Here is a 27,009-nt window from a genome sequence, read left to right as displayed (position 1 = left end):
CTGCATAAAGAGAATATTTCCAACATTTTTCAGAAGCAAAAATATCAAGAATCAGAACAAAAGACTCCCCAGCAACAATAGCACGTTCTAGAAAACAAGGGAAGACTACCTTCCACGTTCTAAAGAAAATTTATTTCAGCCTGAAATTCTACAGACACACCCTCGATCGAGTGTCAGGACGGAATGAGGGGCATTCTGAGGCATGAAAAGATTCCAAACATTCATTTTCCTTGCGCTCTTTCTGAGACCAACCACCCCCGTCTCGCTTGGCTGTCTCCACATGTATTTGCTCCCATCGGCCAGATTTCCTGCGCTTCGTTTCTGCTGTGCTACCTGCTTCCTATGGCCTCCCTCCACACATCCTCTCTGGGGTTCAAATCCTACCCATTCTTTAAGACACAGCGGAAGCCCCACCTGCCTGTTGCGGCCAGGACCTCCATTAACAGCCACCCACTCCCCCTACCCTTCTCAAGCTCTGGAATCTTCCCTGTACATTTTGCCACTTGCCTGTGTCTGGCATTCACGTCTGTGTATGTCTGAATTCTCCAACGAGATTGGAACAGTATCTTCTTCATGCTTCCATTTATGGTGACGGGCAAATACAGGTGCCCAATGAACATGTGAAGTTTGTCCTAGTTAATTAGGGTAATCTGATTCCTGAGTCCCGTGTCCTTTCACGACCCCTTTCTATCCAAGATATTTGGGAGGTTCGTTCAAAAGAAAATTATAAACTCTCAAGAATTTCCAACATAGGAAAACCTCCCAACTTCACAAGGACAAAAGTAACTTGGAGGCCGACTTGGTGTTCTATTCAATTCAGTAACGAGCAATGATTGTGTTTACTAAAAAAAAAAAAAAAAAAGAAAAGAAAAAGAAAAAAAACTGCAGATCATGATTGCAAAATCAAGTCAACCTACGGGGAAAAAAAGCATATCATGACACACTTCATGGCAAGTGGTCCTTGCCTGTTATGAATTAAATAACGATACAAGCCAATTCATGCCACGTCTCACTGTTGTTTTCTAAATTCTGTGGCAACAGAGACAGGCTTCCACTGAAAAGAGAGAGGAATGAAGAGCCTTCTGCTTCTCTTTTTGCTCTGTGTAACGTTTTCCTCCGCGTTTCCTACAGCCCGAAAGGTGGACCCTGAGGAAAACATGCACCTGGCACAGGTACTGTCTCCATAAATGTTGATGTCGGCTATCTGTAAGAAATGAATTGTACCGATTGTCTTGGAACCTAAAAAGACAGCAAATTCCTCCAAAAGATTCCTGTACTTTCCCCCAGCTCCAAGGACACCAAGTAACCGTGTGCGGGGTGGGATAGGGGTGGGGAAGGAGATTTGCCACCATTTCTCATGACGGTTCCAAGTAAAGACAGAGGGAGGAGCAAGAGGGCGGCCCTGGGAGAAATGGACACCTCTGTACAACCAGGGGGGCCCAGCTCTAACTCTAGACCGCTTACCCCCATATGCATGAAAGAGACATTGCCTTGGACATTCCCTCTAAAGATCAGTCCTGTGAATTTGCCATGTTTGGTTAAATTAATTAAATTTGCCAAATGAAAAACCACGTATCTCTTCTAGAATTTGTCCCAAGGACACAAAATTTATAGGGAGTATAAATGAAAGTAACAGCAGAAATGGGTAAGATGTGTGGTCATTTACCACGTAGAAGAAGCTGATCGTCCTCTGTGGAGATTTGGAGCATGACAGGCTGTGTGCTTTGGAAGGTTCTGGTTGCACACAGCTCGGCCACTTCTTGAAAATTGAAAACACAGGGTGACTCTCTCCTTCCTTCCTTTCTTCTTTCCCCGTCTGGCTCCTTCCTTCCCTGGCTCCTTATTTCTTTCTCCCCCCACCCCCACCACTGCCCAAAAGGGTTTCAGGCAATTTTGTTTTATCCTGAGATACAGATCTGCTGTCTTGTAGTCTGTGCCTTTTTTTTTTCTTTTTTTTGTCCCTTTGGCCAGGCATATCTCAACCAGTTCTACTCTCTTGAAATAGAAGGGAGTCATCTTGTTCAAAGCAAGAACAGGACTCTCATAGATGGCAAAATTCGGGAAATGCAAGCATTTTTTGGATTGACAGTGACTGGACAGCTGGACTCAAACACTCTTGCAATCATGACGACACCCAGATGTGGCGTGCCTGATGTGGGTCAGTATGGCTACACTCTCCCGGGGTGGAGGAGACACAACCTCACATACAGGTAATGACTCCGCCAACTCACTTCCCCCTAAGCCAAGACCTTGGGGTATAATCTGCGAGGAACAATAACAATACGAGTTTATTCTACCAAGCACCTGCGTGGTACATGGCCCTTCCCAGATCTCACTTATATCAATTCTCCCCACAAAACTGGGACGTCGGCACCACTCTGAGGACCACCTCAAACAGAGACACTGAAACAGAAGGTTGTTTGCCTTAGTCAGTCTTAGCAGCAGACAGGCTCTGACAGATTTGCTTTTGTCTCTGGCCTCGGCCGCTTCCTCTGGCGGACCAGAAGCACCGCCATCTGATTGCAGATGGCTGAAGGTGCGGGTGGAGTATGATCAGCAGAGAATGGGAGGAGCCTGGGGCACAGCCAGTTCATGTCACGGACACAGGTGGGTTAGAGCCTTCGGGTCTCAGATGGACTCCGGTGTGAAGTGCGGAGTTTGCCCTCAGGCCTGTCGAGGAAAGGGGGCTGGTCATTGGCAGGAAGAGGACGAAGCGTGCTTCTGACATGAGTCAGTGGCCTTGACTTTGCTCTAGGGCCCTCTTGATAGACCCTAGAGAGGATTAGTTCTTCCTTCACTGTATTGGGTCTTAGGAATTAAAATAAAACTAGGTTTGGCAAGAGAGGGAGTATAAACAAGAGGAAAATCTTTTTCTGAGTGAGTAATTCTTTAAGGCTCTCAAGGGAGACTCTTGAGACACATGCTCAAGGCTGATTTCCACAGGCATCTGAGAAAACAAACCTCCAATCTGTTTAAAATGTTTGTGTAATACACCCATGTCCACAGCAAGCACAGACATGACATTAATGCCCTCCCACTTCGGAGGTGATCTTAAGGACGTCATTTAACCTCTTTGAGCCTCATTTGTAAAGTGCTAGAAGACTAGCTGATCAATAGGGCAGATGGGAGGACTGGGTTGTATAGCTTTTGTGAAAGTAGAAAAGTATGATGCACGTGCAACAATAGCACACTACTAGAAGTCACTGCAGCATACAATCGATAAGAAATGATTTTCTTTGTGTCTGTGTGTGCCTCTGTGCATGTGTAACCAATTGGTCTATTTTTGAAATTTTTAAGAATCGTAAACTACACTCCAGATATGTCACGAGCAGACGTGGACGAGGCTATCAGGAATGGCCTAGAAGTGTGGAGCAGGGTTACTCCACTAACATTCACCAAGACTTCCAGGGGGATTGCAGACATCATGATTGCCTTTAGGACCCGAGGTAAGGGTACAGCAGACAGAAAAGTATGCCTATTTTCATCTCTGGAGATTTGAAGAGGCTGACCTTCTCCCCTGTGAATTGTGTCTCAGTCCACGGTCGGTGTCCTCGTTACTTCGACGGCCCCTTGGGGGTCCTCGGCCACGCCTTCCCTCCCGGGCTGGGTCTGGGTGGAGACACTCACTTTGATGAGGATGAAAACTGGACCAAGGATGCAGCAGGTGAGTCCCATCTTCTTCCTGAACAAAAATTTTATCATTCCGCACAATGCCTGGAACGAATAGCTGTGCAATTAGTTGCTTTTTACTTCTCAACTCCACCCCCTCCCGCCCCAGTTTCCCATATTCCAGATGACATCGATGAAAGTATTCAGTATCCTTTCAGACAGTTGTGCTTGTACAGGTCAGAGCCTCATCCACACAACACCCTCCCAAAGTTGCTCATCCTGCTATGATCGGCGCATTCTTCTTGTGCTCGTACATCCATTCATACACCCACAACGCCTGACGGTCCACTGTGTGCCTGGAACTGTGCAAGGCATCGGACGGACCACAAAGTTGTGCTAGAAAGTTTCCAGCCCTTCAGAGGTCATGATGTTGTGTGGTGCGAGGCCCAGACCACATAACCACCCCACAAGGCACAGTGTGCTGTGTGTTATACCGATAGTAGAAGTCATCTGTGGCTTCCAGATTGAAGAAGACTCTAGGGAGGTGGTCATCTTGAGTTAGTCATCGAAGGATGGTGCGTGAGTTCATGGCCTCTACAAGGTCTATTTAAAAGCATGAACTTCCTTCCTGCGAAGGAAGTTGACCCTAATCTTTACATTCAAACTATTCCTTCAGAGCAACTGTGTTGGTTTTATTTCTTTTAAACACCTGCCTGGTACTAAAATAAGAAATATTTTATTACTTTTCAAACAAACACTAAAACTTTACTGCAGAAAACGTGCGTGCATCCGACAAAGGAGCAGGTCTCCGTAAACTCTCAGATTCTCCCCGTTGTTTTCTGTCATTGACTCCAGTCGCCTTGGGTCTGGTGTCTGGTTTCCAGGGTCCCAGGAGAGCAAGGCTATGGCTCTCTTTATGTGTGGTATACAAGATCACAGTTCAGTCCTGACCAAGTAACTCCAGATAGTCTGTGGGTCAATGTCATAGTTTGTTCAAATCAGCACGTGATAGATGCTCCACACGTTTGGTAAATGAAGTCAATCAAAAATCCCTTTCTCCATACCCACTATGATGCAAATGGAGTAAATGTTAGTGTGCAAGACACAGACCCTGCCCTTCAGGGGTTTACAGTCTAGGGGACACACACTGTCAACTGGCAATTAAAATCAGTCTGACCAACACTGGGATAGAAGAAACAATGGCAAGGTAGTAGGAGCATGTAAAAGAAATTTGAACCCAAACACAGAGGTCAGGGGAGGAAGTGATACCAAGCCTGCATTGAAGGCTAAGCAGGAACTCAGAAAGCGAAGTGGCATAGAGAGTGTTCTGGACAGAATAACCCAATCAACTCATGTACCAGGATTGTGGCAGAAGGCCAGGCTGAAATGGTGAATGGGACACAGACAACATAGTGTCTGAAAAACCAGGAGAAAGGTTTGGAATTCGTTGAGATGACCTGAGTGTGAGTTATCTTTTCAATGAGTCACTTGTCCCGTCTTGTCCAAAAGCATACCCAGTGACACTGCCAGCCAGACAAGAGGCGCCAGCAAAGGCCAGAGCACAAAAGCATGAAGGAGAGAGAATAAGAGAATTCTTGACTGGTCCAGGTTTGTTTTGTGCAAACATCATTGGACAAGGCTCCATCATAGAAGGCTCAGCCTTTTCTTTAGGATCCATAGGCTTGATTGCAAGTCCAAGGACAGTGTTAGCTTTAGAACCTTACAGACCGGGGCGCCTGGGTGGCTCAGTCAGTTAAGCATCCGACTTCGGCTCAGGTCATGATCTCGCCGTCCGTGGGTTCGAGCCCCGCGTCGGGCTCTGTGCTGATGGCTCAGAGCCTGGAGCCTGTTTCAGATTCTGTGTCTCCGTCTTTCTCTGACCCTCCCCTGTCCATGGTCTCTCTCTGTCTCAAAAATAAATAAATGTTAAAAAAAATAAAATAAAAAATAGAACCTTACAGACCAGTGGGAGAGACAGCAGGATAAAAAGGCAATTTCACCATGCATGGCAAGCCCTCTAGTATGGGGAGGTACGGGGGATGGGGTGCGATGCATTGTGCAGGAGCTCATCTAAACATTCTTTCATGCAAACACCTGGAGATCCAGCAACCATGATTAAGCACCTGCTACTGATAGGTAGTTTAGTAACCACCAGGAGTAAAAGGCTGTTAAGACACAGTCCCTGTACTGAAAGGTTGCTTCATGCAGTCCCGTACGTGCTATGACACAATTAAACACTGAGTCTATGGAAACACTGGGTAGTAGGTGGAGGGATAAGAGAAACCTCATGAAGGAGATGATTCTAGTGGGGCTTCCTGAGCAACAAGTAGGAGAGCTAGGCAAACAGAGGATGGGGGAGATAATATTCTGGGTAGACAGAATGTAGGTGGTAAAATACAGAGATTAGAAGAAACATGCCCGGGTGGCTCAGTCGGTTAAGCATGTGACTCTGGATTTCAGCTCAGGTCGTGATCTCATGGATCATGATTGAGCCCCGTGGCCCCCCTCCAAGTAAACATTTATATAACTTTTAAAAATAAGGACTATGGCACAAATGAGACATGCAAATGATTCAGTATGGTTAGCTCATGAAATATGAAATAAAATGTGAGGCTGGAAAAAAGGCAGGGACTAGATCATAAATGGCCATTTAAGATCTTTGGACTTGATCCAACAGCAGCAGGAAACCTCTGAAGGATACAAGTAGGAGATACGTGATCCCATACAGTGTAGCCCAGCAACAACCAAAAACTGGTGGCTTCTGTTTTTTTTAGTTTATTTATTTATTTTGAGACAGAGAGTGTGCGTGTGTGCACATGGTGGGAGGAGAAGGGAGAAGGGTAGGGAGAGAATTTCAAGCAGTTTCCGTGCTGTCAATGCGGAGCCCAAGGTGGGTCTTGAACCCAACTGTGAAGTCATGATCTGAGCCGAAATCAAGAGTTAGATGCTTAACTGACTGAGCCACCAGGTGTCCCTCTATTTTCTACATAGGGTCCATTTCTGATACTCCTGCTTCCTGCCATGTACTTGCTCTGGGTCATATCTCTCCATGATATGACTAATACCAATTACTCATATGGAAATATTTCCCAGATACATCATGGTGCATATGAGAATTATCCCCGCAATGGCAAGCCTTTTCTTCTTTCCCCTCAGTTACTTCCTAGTCTCAGATGTAACCCTTCTCCTTTTGGTTGACCCATATACCTATGTTTTTCCTGTTTTTGTTAAGGATTCAACTTATTTCTTGTGGCGGCTCATGAATTTGGCCACGCACTGGGGCTCTCGCACTCCAATGATCAGACAGCTTTGATGTTCCCAAATTATGTCTCCCTGGATCCTAACAAATACCCGCTTTCTCAGGATGATATCAACGGAATCCAATCCATCTATGGTGAGCAACATCATAAATCTGAATATACGTGAACTAAATAGGAAGCTTTCCAGAAGGGAAGTGAAAAAATCACTTCTTGAAATATCACCATGAAGAAAATACTTGAGTAAGATCCTTCTGTAGGTATTTCCACACGCCTTCTTAATTCACTGTGGTGTTTCTTTTCTCATCAAAGGGAGTCTACCTAAGGCATCTGCTAAGCCAAAGGGACCCACTGTCCCCCATGCCTGTGACCCTGATTTGACTTTTGATGCTATCACCACTTTGCGCAGAGAAGTAATGTTCTTTAAAGGCAGGTAAACCCTTTCCCTTAAACACCTCAACTTCCTGTGAATATTTTTCTTTCCAAGAGATTTGGGGATGAAGAGAGAATCACAGATAGTGAGAACACATTCCTCCTCCTTTACATTTTATAACTGCCCATAGCACTTGAATGTTTTATGATGTGTATGTATCTCTTGCTTGTTTGGTAAGTTAATTTTTAAGTGTTCGTAAGCATTTTTTTTTCATTGCCATTGTATAAGAAGGTGTGGTAGAGTCACTTCCAGAGACTTCTTAGCTCAAATAGTACACCAGTCTCAGCAGTGCTGAAGCTGACCTATACCATTTCAGGAGCCAATCGTTAAATTTTGGGGACTTTTGCAAACCACTTCACCTCACTTTGGTAGCTTGAAACTGCCCATGGTTGGAGTATTTACCCCCTGGAAATCACCAAATGATAAAAATTAGGTCTTTTTCCTACTTAGGGAGGCAGTTGTTCACACCGTCTGAGCAGACCATTCCTTAATGTTGCCTCAGTGTGGTGGCTATAGTAAGAAATCTCTCTTCTCTTCTCTTCTCTTCTCTCTCTCTCTCTCTCTCTCTCTCTCTCTCTGTGCTTAACTTACTGGACTTGAATTGCAACACAGTAAGTCAGCTGTGTGTACCATGACTGTATTTCCAGACCAAGCATTGGGACATAGACCATCTCACAAGGGTATGGGCACAATGGCAGAGTATCTGAGATCTGTCAGCCTCCACCCACGACTACACAGCACTCAGATGACATGCTCCTCACAGCAGAAGCTGTGGCCACCTGGGGGTCTCAGGGAGGGATCACCAGTGTGGGAAGGGAAACAGAATGTCAGGGCTTTGTGGGTCTCCTTCGTAGACTCAGAGCTTTACAGCCAGAGGGGAACATCTGAGAAAATACTATAGCATGCACTGGTAACATTTCTTCATTCTAGCAAACATCAGACCCACGAGTTCCTCTTAGAATGCTTGGTGTTGCCTTCAAATCTTGCGTATTGCTGCTTTGGCAAAAATGAGGCCATTGATCTCTCAGAATTGACATTTCTGTGGGTAGGTTGCTACTCTAAGCACCCAGGAGAGTGGCACAAAGGCATGTCCTGACCTTGACCGTCCAAAGGGTAGAACTGAGCCCACACCCACCTAAATTTGCCGAGGAAAATTGTGTTCATGCTCTAAATTACCTGATGAGAATGCCAGCCAGTTAAATAAGAGACCAGCCTAGGCTTACAGTGTTTTCACTGCAGTATAGGCTGCATGTGTAAAGTGGTTTTGTTTCACCCAGGCACGTATGGAGGATCTACTACGACATCACTGACGTTGAATTTGAACTAATCTCTTCGTTCTGGCCATTGCTGCCAACGGATATTCAAGCTGCATATGAGAACCCCAAAGATAAGATTCTAGTTTTTAAAGGTAACGTTGCCCATCACGGTTTGTGTCTCTGGATGCCTGAACTGGTCAGTGGCTTTTCTGGTACCAGGAACATAATATTCACGCACGGGCCAAAGGGAGAGTGCTTCTGCCGTGACGTTGGGTTCCTGTTGTAAAGAAAAACTACCCAGGGGTTCTCGGTGACTGTGAAGACAAACATCATCCCAATTGCACGGGAGCTAAAAGAAACCTGCATGATAAAAACTAAAAAGTATCTTTTTTCTACCAAATGAAGGTAACCCACTTCCCTTTTATATTCCCTTTCCACTACAGTCGCCAGATTTGGCAAATAACAGCACAAGATTACTTGAATCTCAGATAAAACACATAATAATTTTAGTAGAAGTATGTCCCTTGCAATATTTTGAATATACTTTTACCAAAAATTAGTCACTGTTTTTAAAAAGAAATTTTTTGACATTTATTTATTTTTGAGGGACAGAGTGCTAGTTGAGGAGGGGCAGAGAGAGGAGACACAGAATCCGAAACAGGCTCCAGGCGCCGAGCAAGATGTCAGCATAGAGCCCAACACAGGGCTCAAACCCACGAACCGTGAGATCCTGACCTGAGCCGAAGTCGGACACTTAACCGACTGAGCCACCCAGGCGCCCCCAATTAGTCGCTGTTTATTTGCAATTCAAATTTAACTGGAATCTTATATTTAATTCAGCATTGCTACTTTTCATCTGGATTTCATCAGATTACTTGCCTTTGAGAATCCTTGGAGGCTGAAATTTAGGAGAACATGTGCAAACATAGTTGTCAGAGAAATGATCAATACAGTGAAACCAATTGACGTGCACACTCGCGTGCATGAACACTATTGACTGTAGATGGATGTTATTTGTGTAAAACTAACGATTAAAGCAGCTCATGAAAGCAGTAAGAATAAATGGAGACATAAGATCACTAAATCTCTAGGCATTGAGCCTGAGAGATGACACATTCATTATTTTCAAACTGCTTTAGACATCTCTTTTTCCCTCTAGGAAATGGATAAGATAATCACGTTCTCTCTTCCTAGATGACAACTTCTGGATGATCAGAGGATATGCAGTCTTGCCAGATTATCCCAAATCGATCCATACACTTGGCTTCCCAAGACATGTGAAGAAAATCGATGCGGCTGTCTGTGACCACAGCCTAAGAAAAACCTACTTCTTTGTGGGCATCTGGTGCTGGAGGTCAGTTTACAGACAATCAACCCCTTCATTTCATTCTGCAGAAAAATATCCACATAGCCTCACTTTAACACAGTCAGAAATAGAACTCACCTAGAGGCTTCTTAGAGCCAATTATGTGGGTGGATGACATTCACCAAACAAAAGAGTGTGTCAGTGAGTCCGAAGATCTTTCTCCAACTTAAAAAAAAATAAATAAAGATAAGATGAAATAATAAAGCTTGTGAAGCCAACCAAATTGCCAATAACACAAACATATCTAGTGAAAACCTGTGAACGCTCCAAGCTGAGTCCTTATTTGGTTTTTTTGTTTGTTTTTTTGTTTTGTTGTAATTCCGGCTTCCACACATCACCCTGTGCACATCACAGCAGGTGCAATCCTTAATCCCCGTCACCTCTTCTCCCATCCCCCACCCACCGTCCCTCCCCTGGTGACCACCAGTGTGTTCTCGGTAGTTATGAGTCTGGTTCTTGTGGGCCCATACTTTGATTTAATAGTTCCCCAGGATAGCATCATTCTTCCTAATGATGTGGCTTTTATCACTCATCTTTTCTTGTTTTCAAGACCACACAAAAGATTCAGCCAAACATAATTTTTGATATGTTTTTAATTATAATTATTTTCAGAAAGAGAGAGAGAGAGCTGGGGAGGGACAGAGAGAGAGAGAGAGAGAGAATCTGAAAGTCTCCACCATCAGCACAGAGCCCAATGTGGGGCTCAATCCCACCACCCTGGCTGGGATCAGGACCTGAGACGAAATCAAGAGTCAGATGCTCAACCAACTGAGCCACCCAGGCGCCCCAACATGTTTTTAATTATTTTAATTGTAATTATTTATTGTAGTTATTTTAATTATTGGCCTGGTAGTTTTCCTCTACTAGAGGCTACTTCCTCTCCACATCCCAATTTGAGTCCAAGCAGTGAAGGATTAAGTCCTCCCCACCAAGCAAAGATCCCCTGTAAACCTTTCAAACCCATGCATCCAGGTTTGATGAAGCAACCCAAACCATGGACAAAGGGTACCCACGGAGGGTGGTGAAGTACTTCCCAGGAATTGGTCTCCGAGTTGATGCCGCCTTCCAGTATAAAGGTAAGCATCAATGCCTAACTTTTAGGATACTTGGGAGACTTTACTGGCTGTGAAAGAAGGTGGCACAGAAACGTAGGTGTTTCCATTTTAATGTAATTTTACTATTCTTTTTTTAAATTTTTTTAACATTTATTTATTTTTGAGAGAGAGAGAGAGAGAGAGAGAGAGAGATCACGAGTGGGGGAGGGGCAGAGAGAAAGAAAGACACAGAATCCGAAGCAGGCTCTAGGCCCTGAGCTGTCAGCACAGAGCCCGATGCAGGGCTTGAACTCATGAACCATGAAATCATGACCTAAGCCAAAGTCAGATACCGACCAAGCCCCCCAGGTCCCCTGTAATTTTACTATTCTGGAGCGCATGTAATAATAAACTCTAACCAGGCAGACATTCTCACAAACTGAATTAGTAAGTCCTAAATGATATTCTCTATTATACTATTTCAAATCTATGCATAAAGTACCAAAATTAACTTTACTTACCATTGATCCAAGATAGTCGCTAAAAGACACCCCTGAAGAGTTTGAAAAGCTCTACGTGTTAAAAATGACTAAGCACATGCACTGAACAGTGACTCTCAAACTATTTAGTGCATAGTTTAATGTGCACACTTGGGGTTTGTGTGAGAAACTACAAATTCTTCAGAGTTTCTGAAAAAGATCTAGAATTGCGCGTAAGATCCAGAAATCTACAGTTTTAAATGAACCTCGCACAATTTCATGTACCATTGTAGCTGGTATATCCTCAGACTTTGACGATGAACAATAACCTAGAACGTGGAGTGAGCAGGAGTCTACATTTTTTCTGAGTGATACCATCTTTTATTGCAGATAAATCTAACATAAAACCTTAATACTTAAAACGGAGCAGAATGACTCGAGGAAAATGAGGATGTAGGGCCCGAGGCCATAGCCACAGGATATGTGGCTCGCTAAGACACTGTTTTGAAACCTAGTTTGAGAACCTTTGGCATGAACCACAGTCTGGCTAGAAAGGTGGTAACTCCCTTGACATTCATGTTTCATACCTTGGCGTCTTCCTTGGGAAAATAAAAATAACGTTTTTCATGTGACAGCCGTAAAATAAAATATATCTCTATTATTGTAGAAGGTTCTTTTCTCTCCATAATGTCCAATTATTTTATTCTATACCCATTCAATTAAGAAGTGTGGAACCATTATATAGTTGTGCAAGGTAACATATGATCCCCTCTCTCTAGGATTCTTCTATTTCTTCCGTGGATCAAAGCAGTTTGAATATGACCCTAAGGCAAAGAACATTACCAGAATGATGAAAACCAATACTTGGTTTCAGTGCAAAGAACCATTAAACTCATCATCTGATTTTAGTGTCAGTGAGGAAGACGTACCCTCCGGAGGAGTAGAGATGTTTTATCGTACGAATGTAAACTTGCTTATTTTCAGTATTGTTCATGTGCTAAAAATATATATATAGTTATCAATAAATTCACAGACCTAAAATAAACCTCAAGAGGTCTTTTCGTCTGAACTCCGCTTCACAGTGGAATAGAACTGTTGTTGAATGTAAGCTGCCCAACCTGGTTCTAAATACCTATTGCATAAAGACTCAACACATACTTTGAGCTGCCTGACTCTTTTTACGGGAAGTTATGATGTATAAGCAAAACTCGCACTGTATCGTAAGCCTACTTTGCGTTTGTGGACTTGGATAAGTAAGCCATGTGTCTTATAATAACTAAATACTGCAGACATTTATTAAACCAGTCTTTAGCATCCTATTTTGTCTGGACCTTTGCAGTTGGAGAGGCCGCATAAACTGCAACCCTCGTCTGTACCCATGCTCTGAACCCACTGAGAAATAACATTCAATCCTAAGAGCAAAATGGCACCTTTTTTACTGATAGAGCATATGTTAGCAACTGTAACTGTGGGCAAGCTAGCTTTCTAATATCAAATTCTAGAATAAGACATACTTAGACTCAAGTCATGGGAAGAACTGGAAAGAAGCACATCCCCACAAGAATGTGAGCCCTCTATAGGCTGCATGGAGCCCAAAGAGAAAGAAAGAGGATGGAGCCACATGTGCCCAGTTTTTGCCCCCAAATTCACTAATAAATAAGTTATTCCACCTGCCAAAGAGGAGTGATCGCCTAGAGAAACCCAGGAGGTGTTACACAACAGGTGCTCCCCCAACAATTAGGAAACTAGTAGAAGGAGCAAAATGGTCTTCTAGCCAACCACCCAAGCATAGGCCAATGCATTTAACCATTCCTTAGAGAGCTTAAAATCAGATTTTACACACACCGATCTCATGTACAAGAAATTTAGAGATTTCCTCCCTATGTTGAAAATATATCTGTCACCTGAGCCTAAACCTGTAAGTGGAAGGCTCCTGTCCTCTCTGCTACACCACTTATTTGTTGAGTTTCTAAATTCTTAATGCTTAGATTTTACCTTTACACCCTCAAAACTAAATGTTTGAATAAGCTCTTAATGAATTTTCTGACCCAGAAGATGAGAGGATGTCAGTTGAATTGGATTCTGATGAGATGATAGATTAAGCAGATACCAGCTGATAGGAAATATGCAGAGAAAATCTCAGGAATTACCACAACCACATTCCACCCCCCAACTTGAGTTCATTGTTCGCAGGTCCCGATTAGAAAAGGATATAGAAAAGAGCTATCACATGCTCAAAATAGAAAGAAAATTTTAAGAAGTACAGCTTAATACCTAGAATATAGTAGATACTAGGCTAGTCTTGGTGAAAACTAGTGCTGGAATGATCAAATATCCATATATACAGACAAAAAGAATCTCAATCCTTACTTCACACAGTTCACAAAAATTAATTCAAAATGAACCATAGATTTCTAGTAGAAACTTAAAGCTTCTAAAACTTCTAGTAGAAATATAAAACTTCTAAAAGAAAAAAGTTTTTAAAAAATTTTTGTGGCCTTAGATTAGGCAGAGATTTTTGGATAGGGCACCAAAGGCATGAGCCATAAAAGAAAACATTGATGAATTAAATTTCATCAATATTTAAAACATTTGCTCTTCCAAAAAATATTAAAAGAATGAAAATTCAAGCCACACACTGGGAGAAAATATTTTCAAAACATGTTTCTGATAAAATACTTGTATCCTGAATATTGAAAGAATTCTTGTAATTCAAAAAGAAGAAGACAAACAGTTCAGTTTTTTAAATGAGCAAAATATTTGCTTTATGAGTGGCAAATAAACACATAAAAAGATGTTCGTATCTTAATCATTTAGGAAACACTAATTCAAACCACAGTGAGACATCACTACATACCCAACAGAATGGTTCAAATGAGAAAGGCTGAAAATACCAAGTTCTTTTTTTTTTTTTTTCAACGTTTATTTATTTTTGGGACAGAGAGAGACAGAGTATGAACGGGGGAGGGGCAGAGAGAGAGGGAGACACAGAATCGGAAACAGGCTCCAGGCTCTGAGCCATCAGCCCAGAGCCTGACGCGGGGCTCGAACTCACGGAGCGCGAGATCGTGACCTGGTTGAAGTCGGACGCCTAACCGACTGCACCACCCAGGCGCCCCTGAAAATACCAAGTTCTGACAAGAGATAGAGTGACTGGAACTCTCTTGGAGTTAGAATAAAAAGTTGTATAGCCACTTTGGAAACCAGCTGGGCTAATCCTTATGAAGTTTAACATTCACTTACCGTGTGACCTAGTGACACCACTCCTAAATATTTACCCAAGAAAAATGAAAACACAGTCATATAAATGGAAGTACCTGAAGTTCATGATTGCTTTATTTATGAGAGCTAAAACTGGAAACAACTCAAGTGTCTGTCAATCGGTAAACGGGTAAACAGTGGTACATCCAGAGAGTGTAAAACTCACATACAACAACGTGGATGAATCTCAACAGCATTTGGGAAATGAAAGAACCCAGACACAAAAGATTACATATCATATGATTCCTTTTATATGAAAAATTAGAAAAGGCAAAACTGAAAGGATAGAAGCTGATTGCTGCCTGCAGAGGCTGGAAGTAGGGGAAGGGATGAACACAAAGGACCATAAGTGACAGAGATGTTCCATGTCATGAATATGGTGGTGGTGACACTATGGAGCATATTTTTAGACACTCAGCATAAAATTAGTGAATTTTATTATATGTTAATTCTGCTTCAGTATCACTGATTTAAAAGACTGGTGCAGGGGCGAGGGGGCTGGCACCTGGGTGGCTCAGTTGGTTAAGCTTGGTTAAGCATCCGACTTCAGCTCAGGTCATGATCTCATGGCTCACGAGTTCGAGGCCTGCATCAGGTTCTGTGCTGACAGCTCAAAGCCTGGAGACTGTTTCGAATTCTCCCTCTCTCTCTCTCTCCCTCTCTCTCTCTCTCTTTCTCTGCCTCTACCCCACTCATGCTCTGTCTCTTCCTTTCTGAAAAATAAATAAAAGTTAAAAAAAATTTAAGAATGGTGTGGCATACTGCTTAGTGGAATCTCTTAGTGGATGTTGGTCAAGCTTGTTTTGTGTCCTTGCATCTATTCTCAGATCAGTGATATATTATTTGTTATATTATATGTGTTATATATGTTATATGTTATATGTATGTTATATGTAAAGTATATTATATATTATATATTACATTATAGATCCCATGATATTATAATTTGGGAATCATCAGATTTGCCTGTAGGTACTTTCTCCTTGATTTTCAAGAAAAATATTGGTCCACAGGTGAGAACAAGACACAACTATAAAAATAATCCTATTTTAAACCCAACGGAATATCTAAAAGTACAGTTTTCCAAGGAAGATATGTGACTATTAGAATTATATTAAACATTTATAAGAATAATCCGGAGGTCAGATGATATCACTCAGTCTTTGAAATGTAAATAAACTTGACTTCCAAACTCCTATGGGGATTCTAAGACCATCCACCAAGCAACTGGGGAGAAACCATTCTAATTCTTACTGTCCCTTGGCCAAGCCACTTCTGGGCACCCAGCCCCTGCTCCCCTGCCTGGCCCCTGTCCTGTTGTGCTCTATAAGGAACCCACAATTCTATTATTTTTTCTTTTAAGATGTAAAGCAGTGAAGCTGTAACTTTGTTTTGTTGTCTCTTAAAGATGCCATTAGGGCCTCCCCTTTCTTGGCAAAGCAATTTATCAAGGTAAGTTTCTCTCCTAGAGAAGAGCACCAGAATACATGTTCACTTTACTCCATAAAGAAAGCATGTTAGGGGCGCCTGGGTGGCGCAGTCGGTTAAGTGTCCGACTTCAGCCAGGTCACGATCTCGCGGTCCGGGAGTTCGAGCCCCGCGTCAGGCTCTGGGCTGATGGCTCAGAGCCTGGAGCCTGTTTCCGATTCTGTGTCTCCCTCTCTCTCTGCCCCTCCCCCGTTCATGCTCTGTCTCTCTCTGTCCCAAAAATGAATAAACGTTGAAAAAAAAAATTTAAAAAAAAAAAAAAGAAAGAAAGCATGTTAATTTCCCTTTGCTAGATTGGAGGCTGGACAAGATTATGGGCTCTGGAGCCAGAGTGCTCAGGCTCACGGCTCAGTTCCTCCACTTACCAGCTGTGGAACTTGGGGCCAGTTACCGAGCCCTCTGTTCCTTAGTCTCTCCATCTGTGAGATGAAGATAGTAAGAGATCCAGGCTCAGAGTTGTCAAGAGTGTCCACAATTGGTACAGCATGCGGCATCAGGAGTTGAGGCGAATCAGGAGCTTGGTAAGTGTCAGCCATCAGTATTTAGTTAGATGAGTTGAATAATTTATCCCAAACAGTTTGAAAAACAAGAAGCCAATCTCAGAGTTTCTCAAAACTGGAATAAAATATGAAGCAATTCTTTCCCAGCTGTGCCATCCGCTTACTGGGAACAAATTAACTGGAACTACAGACTTTGTTCCAGTTTGCTGTGTCCTGACAGTTTTTTCAAGGGTCTGTGATCAGGTCTGGAAACAAAGAAACAGCTTAAAAAGCAAGCATGAACAAGACCGTGTTGACAGGGGTACTCGTTTTGGAGATCTCAGCTGCTGACAGGGAACAGACATGAGTTCACATGGAGAGAACATGTTGGAATTTTCTCTTGCCCAGAGACAGAGAGGGAAGTCAACATGACCTTTCCCTTGTTGGCCATGAGCAGACTCTCCTAAGACACTCACCTGAATGAGTCACTTGTTGGAGAAAAATGGGAAGGTTTCGGTTGTGGTTTGCTTTGGTTCTGAAGATACTTTAAACACATGATGTGTCTTTAGGCTGAAATTCGATCCCTTGTTGGTCTTCAGGTACAAAGAATCTTAAAAAGGAAGATCAGTAGGTATATCTATATCTATATCTATATCTATCTATCTATCTACCTATATCTTTAACATACTTAAATTGGTCACGGAATCGTACATTTTAAGTCTATATTCACTCACCCAGACACTATCATCCATCCAAAGTTTCCACAAGGAAATAAAAATCCAGCTTTTCCTAATATGAACCACTTAGAATTCGATCTCTATAAGAGATCAGGTAAATATGAACAGAAGGGTCAACACTGCATTTAAGACTTCCTTAAAAGTACAGAGTTTCCAGAACAGAGGAATGTTTCTGTCTGACTGCTCTTGAGAGTTTCATGCAGTTTTTATTGCTTCCTTGACCATAAAGCCAGATTTGGTGTTCATCTCAAGACTTAATCAACGATTTTTGTCTGTTTCTGAACTATAGTGTTCAATTTTATTGGCAATAAGTAGTATAAGATTTATTTTCAATCTTGCTTATTTTTTTTTACAAACAGTTCAGAGTTTCAGGTTTTCTATTTTTTTAAAACTCAAAAAGCAGAAAGAATCACATAGGGAGGGTTTCTGCTGGACAGATATAAGACGATGAAATAGAATGCAAAGGAATCTGACAGCCCTCTGGAACTGTGATGCCCAAGATTTGAAGGAATCACATATGAAAATGCATCCTAAATTACGGGGTTCTTATAACAAATGTGATCTTGCCAAGAATCTTGTGTTAGAGAATCTGCTGAGATGGCTTTCAATGAAGATGGCACATTGTTATTTTTCACATAACATTTACCTGGTTGTATAATCGTGAATCAACGTCATTTATTTAGTATATATTTATTCAGTGCCTGCTGTAGGCCAGATGCAAGTCTGTTGAGGCATATTCTTTCATTCAGCAAACATTTACTGAGTGTCTGCTGGATGCCATGGACTGTTTTAGGAGCCAAGGATATAAAAGTGTGCAAAACAGCCAAGGCCCTGACTTTGTAGGCCCTGTATTTTGGTCAAAGTGAGAAACCACAAATAAAAACAATTATAAGCACGTCAAGCACGATCAACGCTCGGGGCCTCTGTGGGCGGGAACAGGGTGCTGGGCACTTCCCCTGCAGGGTGAGCCCACAGCTGGGTGCCATCATCCAGTGGGGGGGCAGGGAGAGGCCAGGACCTGTCTCCCCTCCCTGTCTGCAGTCTCCATCATCTGCTCCAGTGGTACGGCCCCACCCTTACTTCTGGGTTGCTCGTTGCCCCCTCTGGCTTTCTCAGCTTCTCCCATCACTCATACAATTAATTTGCTGCATTTTAAATCCCCCCTCCCCCCACCGCACCCCACCCCACCCCCGTTTCAGATACTCAGTGATTTGTTTTCCCACTGACTCGTGACTAATACTTTGAGTAAGCCCTGGCACATGTGGGGTGTTTGGGGACAAACTGCCCAGAGCCCTTCGTGAACACCTGAGCCCGAAATCTGAAGGAGCTCAGTAAGCAAACCATGTCTCTGGAAAATAACGCTCCAGGAAGAATGGTTCAGTGCAAAGGCCCTGAGGCTGAGTTGAATAGTGAAGGGGCTCCTGTGACCAGGGAGAACCTGGGGTCAGAGAAGGAGATTGAGGCAAGGAGACGAAGTTGTAGAAGCAGCAGGGAGACAGATCGTATAAGGTCTCATAGGTCACTATAGACTTTTAGAGTCTACAGAGATTTAAGAGGAGAAACGACATTACTATTATTTGACCTGCATTGGTTGCCCTGTTACAGTAAACCGTAGGAGCCAAAGAGGAGAAGCAGGAGGCAGACTAGGAAGCTCCTGCCTCAGTCGAGGATCTTGGTGGCCGCGAGACATAAGCTGCGGGTGTGTGATTGGAGGGAGGTGATTGCATGGGAGGTGACTGGATGTGTGGTGTGCTGTCAACACAGGAGTCACGTATAACCCAACTTTTATTTCCGAACATCTGGAAGAACGGAACGTCTACTCACTGGGGCCACGAAACCCTTGACGAGAAAATCCAGATGTGCCGTCGGGAATCAGATGCTCGGTCTGAAGTTCGGAGGCAAATCAAATCCTGTCTCTGTGTGCAGACACCGGGTTGGATTAGGTCCCCCGGGCAATGACCCACAGAGAGATGAGAAGAAATTACAAACTGACCCCTGGTCATTAACAGACTAAAGAGAAATGGTGTGGGACATCCCAACCCCCATGGCAATCGCACTTAGCACGTGGGCACATCGGTCCTGCTGGGGGCTCATTCTCCAGGCGGTGTGCCCAGAGCCTGCCTCTCATCCTGCGTGACATACCACGGCTCTCGAGCCCACTGGTGGACTGTCCACGTTAGCATGGGGATACGTCTGTAGAACAGGGATGAGGACCAGGGCAACACCAGCCCCCAGCTTCCCAGATTTAAACAAAGCAGAACTCTCAAAAGTACACGAAGTCATTTATGTCAACCATGCACATCTTGGTTTTATTTAGTAAATTTACGAAAAGATAAATACATTTTTCATTAATCTGGAAAATTTTGCAAAACGATCAAGCTTCCCTCGTGCCGTGTCGAGGAGAGAACTGTTGTCCATGCAGTGTAGGACCTCTGTCCCGTGCGTCCTTGCTAAACGGTCTGAGAGCCCAAATTCTGGCCCTGGGAGACGACTGAGACTTTAATAACTATTATAAACTTGACTGACACTTTTTCTTTTTCTGTAAGAATGGAATTTTTTTTTAAGAAACAGCAAAAAGAATCAATTCAAGACTTTACAATTAGAGGCAACGTTTCTTGAAAAACAAGAAAGCAAAATGAACCTGACTCGGCCGTTCTCCACCCCAGTCTCTGCATTCGAGTTAGAGAAACCGCTGGTCTCAGACCCCTGTTCCGAATGGCAAGAACAGTGGGTTATGGGAGTCACACACCTGCCGTGCCTGGTCACTCACTCACTCACTGACCATTATCTCTAGCCAGTTCTACAAAGACTAAGTGATCACGATAGTGACCGTTGACCAAACACAACCTGCTATTTGCTTTGTGGCGTCTCGCTCGTCCTCACAATCCTGTGAGAGCAGATGTTGTTGTGTTCTACTAATGAAGACATAAGGCTGGGAGGGGTCGCCTTTCCCACCCAAGGTCACATGATAAGCATCAGGGTCCAAATCCTGCCCCATGTACTGGCCATCTTCTCCCAGAGTATGAGAGTCCCAGCACCAGGCCTGCCCCGTCCCCGAAACAACAGAGTCCCTTACGCACGCTCACGCGCGTCCCCTTCAGAACGGGACTGTCCTCTTCGGCCCACACTTAGCACAGCCGTCGGCAGGGGCTCTCGCAATGGGTTTCCGGGCTTTTCTGCAACACGTTTCACCAAAGTCTGATTTCACGGTTGCTGTGGTTTCTTTTCTCAACGCGTGCAAAGGAAACAGAAGGGGGCACAGGACGTTCCCCATTGAGCAACCCACCAATACACAGGCGAGAAGCGCTAGAAAACTGGGCTCGGCCGCACGGGCCCCGAAGACCCGCCTCAGACTGTCAGGGACCGTGGGGACCCCGTCCATGTCTCAGCCTGGGCCCCCTTCACAGCGATACAAGGATCTAACTATACTGATTTGCAAGCTGTTTGCCTAGAACTCCGTAAGCAAAGGATGACCACAGCGACAATCACGAGTTTGTACTTCACTGCCCGCTGTCACGTCCGTGATCTTGTCTGGTTCTCTGGACAACCCCGAGAGGTCAGGGGGAGAGTAGGTCCCTTGCGCGAAGAAGGAGGCTGAGACACCATCGTGTGCCTTGAGGCTTCGCAGGTGGAGTCCCCATCCAGACACCTGGCTGGCATCCCGTGTTCTTCTCCCTGGAACCTTCTTCCCGGCCGGCGGCGCCAGGAGGAGGCCCCCCGCCCCCTGGGGTGCAGCCCCCCCAGGGCTGGGCTGGAGGTGAATTCAGAAGGCTTGGCTCCCTTTCACTCCCCGTGTTGGTGTTCCGTTCCCGGCTAGCAGCTCCAGTCCCTTGAGGGCACCTGAAATGCCAGTGGCTGATGGCACCGCGGACAACACCTGGCCGCATCCCCGGGACCCAGCCTCCCCGCAGAGAGACGTGGCACCAGTCTGCCGGGGAACATCACCTATGCCTCTGACATCTACGAGGAGGGCACCGTCTCCCCTCCTGGAAAACACACAATGCAGTTCCCGATTTCCGGCTTCGACGGTAATTCCCAGCCTTAGACGCTCGCCCCGCTAACGACGACGCTTGACGGCGGGGCGCGTGATCGGCAAACACGGAGGGCTCCTGGTTGTGGGGGCTGGGCGACCAGGGGCCCGCACGGCCGCGTCCCGCTGAGAGTTCTCTTCCTGGTGCTGCCTTCGTGTGAGCTTTCGGTTTCTCCAAGGGCAGTAACCCCATCGTCAGGGCGCCTCCCCCATGACTGGTCCCATCCTAATTACCCCCCAAAGGCCCCACCTCCCAGTACTGTCACACGGGGGTTAGGATTTCAACACACCAATTGGGGGTGAGGGACACACACATTCAGCCCACAGCAATGCACAACTAGAACCGCCCTGGGAGCTTTGAAAATCGCCAACCGCGAGGCCCCTTTATGCCAGACCGATCTGGAATGTCGGCCAAGGCGGCCTGCGATTCTGCGTTTCCGGCGAGCTCCCGGGTGACGCTGGTCCAGACCGGTTGAGTAGCACTGACTCCCTGACTCAGCGGTTCTCGATGTCACTGCTATGGGGATTACCTGGAGGCTGCGTCACAGCACAGGTTGTGGGGTCCCCACCTCCGGACCTGCTGATGCAGCCTGTCCTGCACCGGCCCGACTTCGTCATTTCTAACAAGTTCCCAGGCATTGGATGCAGCTGGAGACCACACTCTGGAACCCACTAGAGTGTGCGTAGGCGGCCCACCCACCCACCTCCCCTCCCACCGCCTCCTGGGCCCTCCCTCCTGTGCTGTCCTGCTAACCCCATGCTGACCACGGCCCTGACGCCTGACAGCGGAAAGCACAACCATGGGAGGCAGGCAGAGGTCCCCCCAGGAGCGCTGGCTACCCCGGGGTCCGTCTTGGGCCTCCACCCTGCTTCTGCCCTGCAGTGACCTCGCAGGCCGGAGGTCAGCATAGGCCCCGACCGGGTGTGGGGAGGCCTGTTGTGATCGTCCCTAAAGGGTGCACAGCCGGCCCCACTTTGTATAACTCGTTGGCTGGCCCTTCACCTAACTATCTGTGACCTCATCACCATGCTCCTCGCCTTATAAAAGCCCGAAGTAGGAACCTGATTCGGCAGAGGAGAGGGCTGGGGGGGGGGGGGGGGGGTTGCGTTGGCCTACTCTCGTCCGGTCGTGTCATTTTTGGGTTTCGAAGGGCCTTCTCCATCTGGACAGTACTTTTCTGTTCCTCCTCCGCGTCCCAGCAGCTCCTCCCCTTGGTCTGTTCCTGAGTCTGGCTCCGTCAGTGCCTCCTCGGGATGAGGGATGAAGGTCCGGGCAGACAGGGATCCTTTGTGCCCCACGGTCCCTCTGTGGGCGCCCCCAAACAGGACCCAGATTCGCGTATACTGGCGCTTCCTAAAGAGACAGCGTTCTGGCCGGCCCTGGGTTTGGGACGCGGGAGCGAGGGAGGAAAGGTGGTTGTGACGCGTCTTTCCGAGAAAGGACCAACACCCACCTGAACGCTGAGGGCTCAGAAATCTGTTTGGAGCGTCAGGACCCTCGTTCAGTCAATTTGACGACCTTCTTGGAAAGGAAACTTGCTCACAAAAAGCGTCTGAGGATAGAGGCAGAACGTGCCTTTCTGACTGGGGCGGGGGCAGGGGGGTGATTCCTGATTGATTCTCCTGGCCCAGGGAGCCTGCCAGCGGTCGCCCCCTCTGATTTTGCACAGACACATCCCCCCTACCGCCCGCCTGGCTCTGAGTGACAGGGGGAGGGTTCCAGCCCAGCCCAGGGTAACCAGCCAGCAGCCGCTGGGCCTGGCTCGGACTGGGCCCGCGCTAGCGAGGGTGATCTTCTCACCGTCTCTAGGGCTCGGCTGCGGCCGTCGGGTTCCCCTCCTGTCCACGGGGTCATCGGGAAGAAAAGAGCAGATGCAGCCAGTGAGGGGAGAAAGCCAGGTGACGGGAACGGGCATCCTGGGACCACTGCTGGGAAGCACAGACCTGCTAGCTCTCTCTGGACCTCGCTCTACCCTCCCCGCTGAGTAACCAGCCCATCACCTTCTGCATTCAAATCTCTGCACCTTCAGCATTATTTACAAATCCCCAGGTGCCACCTAGTGAGAACCTCCGTGAGCTGAAAATGTGCTCTTTTCTCGACCCCCAGGGTTGGGCGCCGGCCGAGTTCAGGGAGAAATGCAAACATGTGTTTCTCCGATTTCAATCTTCGTGGGAACTACCAGGGGAATTTGAGGAAATGGGGATTCTGCTGCAAGATGGCCAAGGGTGGGGCCTGCGATTCCTGGAAGAACGCTGCGTGGAAAGGGTCTGTTCTCCAGAACTGGTGTCGTGTGTGACCCTCACAAAGCACCAAGAGCGAGCATGGGAGAAGTTTTATAAACGTTTTTCCCTCTCTACACGAGACACAAGCCCAGAAATTAAAACGGAAAATCTGAAAACGTGACGAAATACAAATTTAAATTTCTCCAGGGCAACAGGACTATAAACAGGGGACAATAGAAAAAATTTGCGTATGTGAAGGGATTGTCTCCTTTATTTAATGCTGAAAGCTCTCTTAACATAAGTAAGACAAAGACCTCAAGGGGAAAATGGTCCTGACCCCCGGAATCCTTCCTGGCCCGTGGAAGGAGGGCTTATGTATGAGCCTTAGCTCAATCTCACTCATAATTAAAGAAATAAGAAAAAAAGAGAAAAGCACTGACATACTTTTTTTTCTACCTCTCAGACAGTCAAAATCCTTTGTTTGCTTGTAATACCTTAACATATAATGTTGACAAGAATATAGGATAAAAGCTGTTCTCATGTCCTGCTAGTACAGATGTAAGCTGTCACAATGTGCTTGATGGGCAATTAAAATAAGACATCTTTCTTGGGGTGCCTGGGTGGCTCCGTTGGTTAAGCATCCGACTTCGGCTCAGGTTAGGAGTTCGAGCCCCGTTTGGCTCTGTGCTGACAGCTCAGAGCCTGGAGCCTGCTTCAGATTCTCTGTCTCCCTCTCTCTCTCTCTCTCTCTGCCCCTCCCCCACTCGTGCTCTGTCTCTCTCTCAAAAATAAATGATACACATTAAAATTAAGCAAAAAATTTTCCTGAGTGTTGGTCAAGAAACTAATACCAGAGCTGCCCCTGGGCAGGAGAGTTTGGGGGAAATCCAAGAGACAGACACTCTCAAACCGAAAAGAAGGCTCCAGGGACCGCAGGGGCAGAACGGACAATCAGAGCTCGTGGTCACTAATAGCAAGGACTCAGTAAAGCTCGGCTCTTGCTGTTTTTTCCTCTTTATTTTTTTATCTTTGTGTGCAAAAAAAGAAAATGTTTATGGTAAGGGGGGACTGAGTTATTTGTATTGGCCTTCATACTGAAAATGAATGGTTAAACTAGTTTTAAAGTGTTGTCAGCCCTTGGGGCGCCTGGGTGGCTCGGTCCATTAAGCATCCATCTACAGCTCAGGTCATGATCTCAGGGTTTGTGAGTTCGGGCCCCGTGTTGGGTTCTGTGCTGACAGTTCAGGCCCTGGAGTCTGCTTCAGATTCTGTGTCCCCCTTTCTCTCTGCCCCTCCCTCCCCATGTGCATGCTCTCTCTCTCTCTCTCTCTCTCTCAAAAATAAACGTTAAAGAAACAAAAATTTTTAAATGTTGTTAGCCTGTCAAATACATGATAGGACATCTCTTAAAACACCTGTAAATTACTCCGTGGCCAACAAACCAAATGCTACAAGGCCAGGCAGGTAAGGTAGACATGTGGGTGGGAGCATGTGTATTATTTAGGACATGGGTGACATTGTGAGAAATTGGAAAGAACTCCCGGACGAGGCAAACATTTACGAGACGCAGCATGGGCTCCCAAAGGTAAACTTCGTTCTCCCTTCACAAATGAGATCGAGGTGTTGGCCACTTCTCCTAATTCATATTAAATTAAATAGAGAATTCTAAGTGCTCAGAGTTACCAGGCAGGCGACGTAGCTCAAATTCGCCCTCAGACTAATGAGGGCTCCACGCAAACTCCCAGGTACAAGCTCCCAGGCCCTGGAAAAGTGATTCAGTCTTTACATGTCTTCATATTCACGGTGAAGATCATAAAAACACCCCGTCTGCTGAGCTGCTGTGAAGGTCACTGGTAGAAACCTGTGAAATGACAATATATGGCAAAGAAATGGTATCTTCTGTCAGAAAACAATGGTAATAGAAGTTATTTGGGGCTACTTTTCATCGTCCTTCCATTTTTGTGACAGTGGGAAATGGGCAAGTCTTCGGAAGGAATTTTGTACCCCAGGAGCCAAGGTGTCGCCACCCGGCTTTCCATCCACCAGCTGTGCTTCCTCGCTTTGCCACCAGATGGCAGTGGCCTCCCAGAACGTTTGAGCTGGAAGGACGTGAAGTGGTGACTCTGCTGTTACAAATCCAGCCTAGAACCACGCCACATTAACAGGGTGGCACATCCAAGAGAAATCGTTGCCTTACTAGTTAAGAAATCCAGGGCCCCTTCCTGAAATTCAAGGGCTGAGGGGATGATGTCCAGAGCAGTTCATGACTTTTTCAGTGCTCACTCAACTGAAGTGAGCTTGCTCCTACCACAGGGCCTTTGCCCTTACAGTCTGTGTTCCCGGATCCTCTCACCCCAGGCGCCGGTGCAGGTCCTCACTAACGGAAGTCCCAGGGGAGAGGGGTTGGCTCTGTCCCTACCACTTCCCCAACCCCAAGAGCTGTGCCTCTGATACAAGAAACGTTGTCTCGATAAATCGCCTTCAGATGAAAGTTACACAAATACCTGAGTTCTCAAAAGTTGCTCATCCCCCAGCTGAAAACACTTCTGCTTTTCCTCCAGAAAGCAAATCCAAGTGAAGAGAGACTGTCCACCAGCCTGGGGGGGGGGGGGGGAGGGGTTGCTGCAATTGCTCCCCACCCCTTACCTGTGCGAACCACATCTCACCTCCTACCATTCCTTGAGCCCCCAGTGACGATTGCAAGGCTAAACTAATGAGAGATAATGGGGTGAAGTCGGGACCCCTTTTTCTCCTTATCGGTAACATGGCCTTTAACGGACTCATCTTGGAGAGAACGTGGTCACCGAAACCAGATGTCTCCTTCGTGGCGTCCTTTATCTACATCTGGATATCTTCCAGATGCTTCCAGCGCAGCTGACTTCACTGTCTTCTTCCAGAAACCGTGCCTGCCTTCAGCACCCCCATGACAGGCCCTCAGGTCACCGCCCTCTTGGGACCTGCTCTCTCAGAGTCACCGCCCACCTCAAGCATGTGTCTGTCCTTGTCTCCGCTCTTACCGCCATCACACAGCCTCCTGGCCCCACCGTGTTTCATGTAGACTTCTCCCACAATGTCCAGTCCTCACCGCAGTGAATTCTGAGCCAGCTCCAAGGACCAGAAGATCCTTGAGGGCCGCACATATCTTACTCCTTTGTAGGGGTCTTTTTTACGCCTGGCCCTGAAAAATGGATCTGGAGCGTTTTGATGCCCATAATTGGTCCCCATTACCTACCAACCAAGTAAATCCCAAGCTGGTGACCTTGAGGACAGGGAAGTCGGCATGTCCCTTAATTACTTGCCTACATGTCCCGTCCACTCCCAGCCTGGCTGAACGCCCTGGGTGTCTACCTCATGCCC

At 46.0% G+C, this 27,009-nt stretch overlaps 1 protein-coding gene across 1 annotated transcript; it reads left to right on the top strand.

Moving 5' to 3' along the window:
- The first annotated feature begins 987 nt into the window (after positions 1–987).
- Positions 988–12,753, top strand: MMP27 (matrix metallopeptidase 27). The gene is made up of 10 exons (XM_045486596.1): positions 988–1,172; positions 1,972–2,210; positions 3,298–3,446; positions 3,536–3,664; positions 6,842–7,003; positions 7,179–7,299; positions 8,577–8,707; positions 9,750–9,909; positions 10,894–10,997; positions 12,214–12,753. Exons 1-10 carry the CDS (start codon positions 1,071–1,073, stop codon positions 12,447–12,449), a joined length of 1,533 nt encoding a protein of 510 aa, XP_045342552.1. The 5' UTR covers positions 988–1,070; the 3' UTR covers positions 12,450–12,753.
- Positions 12,754–27,009: the final 14,256 nt, after the last annotated feature.

Source organism: Leopardus geoffroyi, chromosome D1, assembly GCF_018350155.1.
Source record: "Leopardus geoffroyi isolate Oge1 chromosome D1, O.geoffroyi_Oge1_pat1.0, whole genome shotgun sequence".
NCBI lineage: Eukaryota > Metazoa > Chordata > Mammalia > Carnivora > Felidae > Leopardus > Leopardus geoffroyi.
This window is presented reverse-complemented; position numbering and strand designations above follow the sequence as displayed.

Bases quoted from the DNA above. Each gene is read 5' to 3' on its own strand.
- MMP27 (XM_045486596.1), top strand. From the start codon at position 1,071: ATGAAGAGCCTTCTGCTTCTCTTTTTGCTCTGTGTAACGTTTTCCTCC. The intron at 7,004-7,178 runs GTGAGCAACATC...TTCTCATCAAAG, and splicing joins CGGAATCCAATCCATCTATG to GGAGTCTACCTAAGGCATCT. The intron at 10,998-12,213 runs GTAAGCATCAAT...CCCTCTCTCTAG, and splicing joins TGCCGCCTTCCAGTATAAAG to GATTCTTCTATTTCTTCCGT.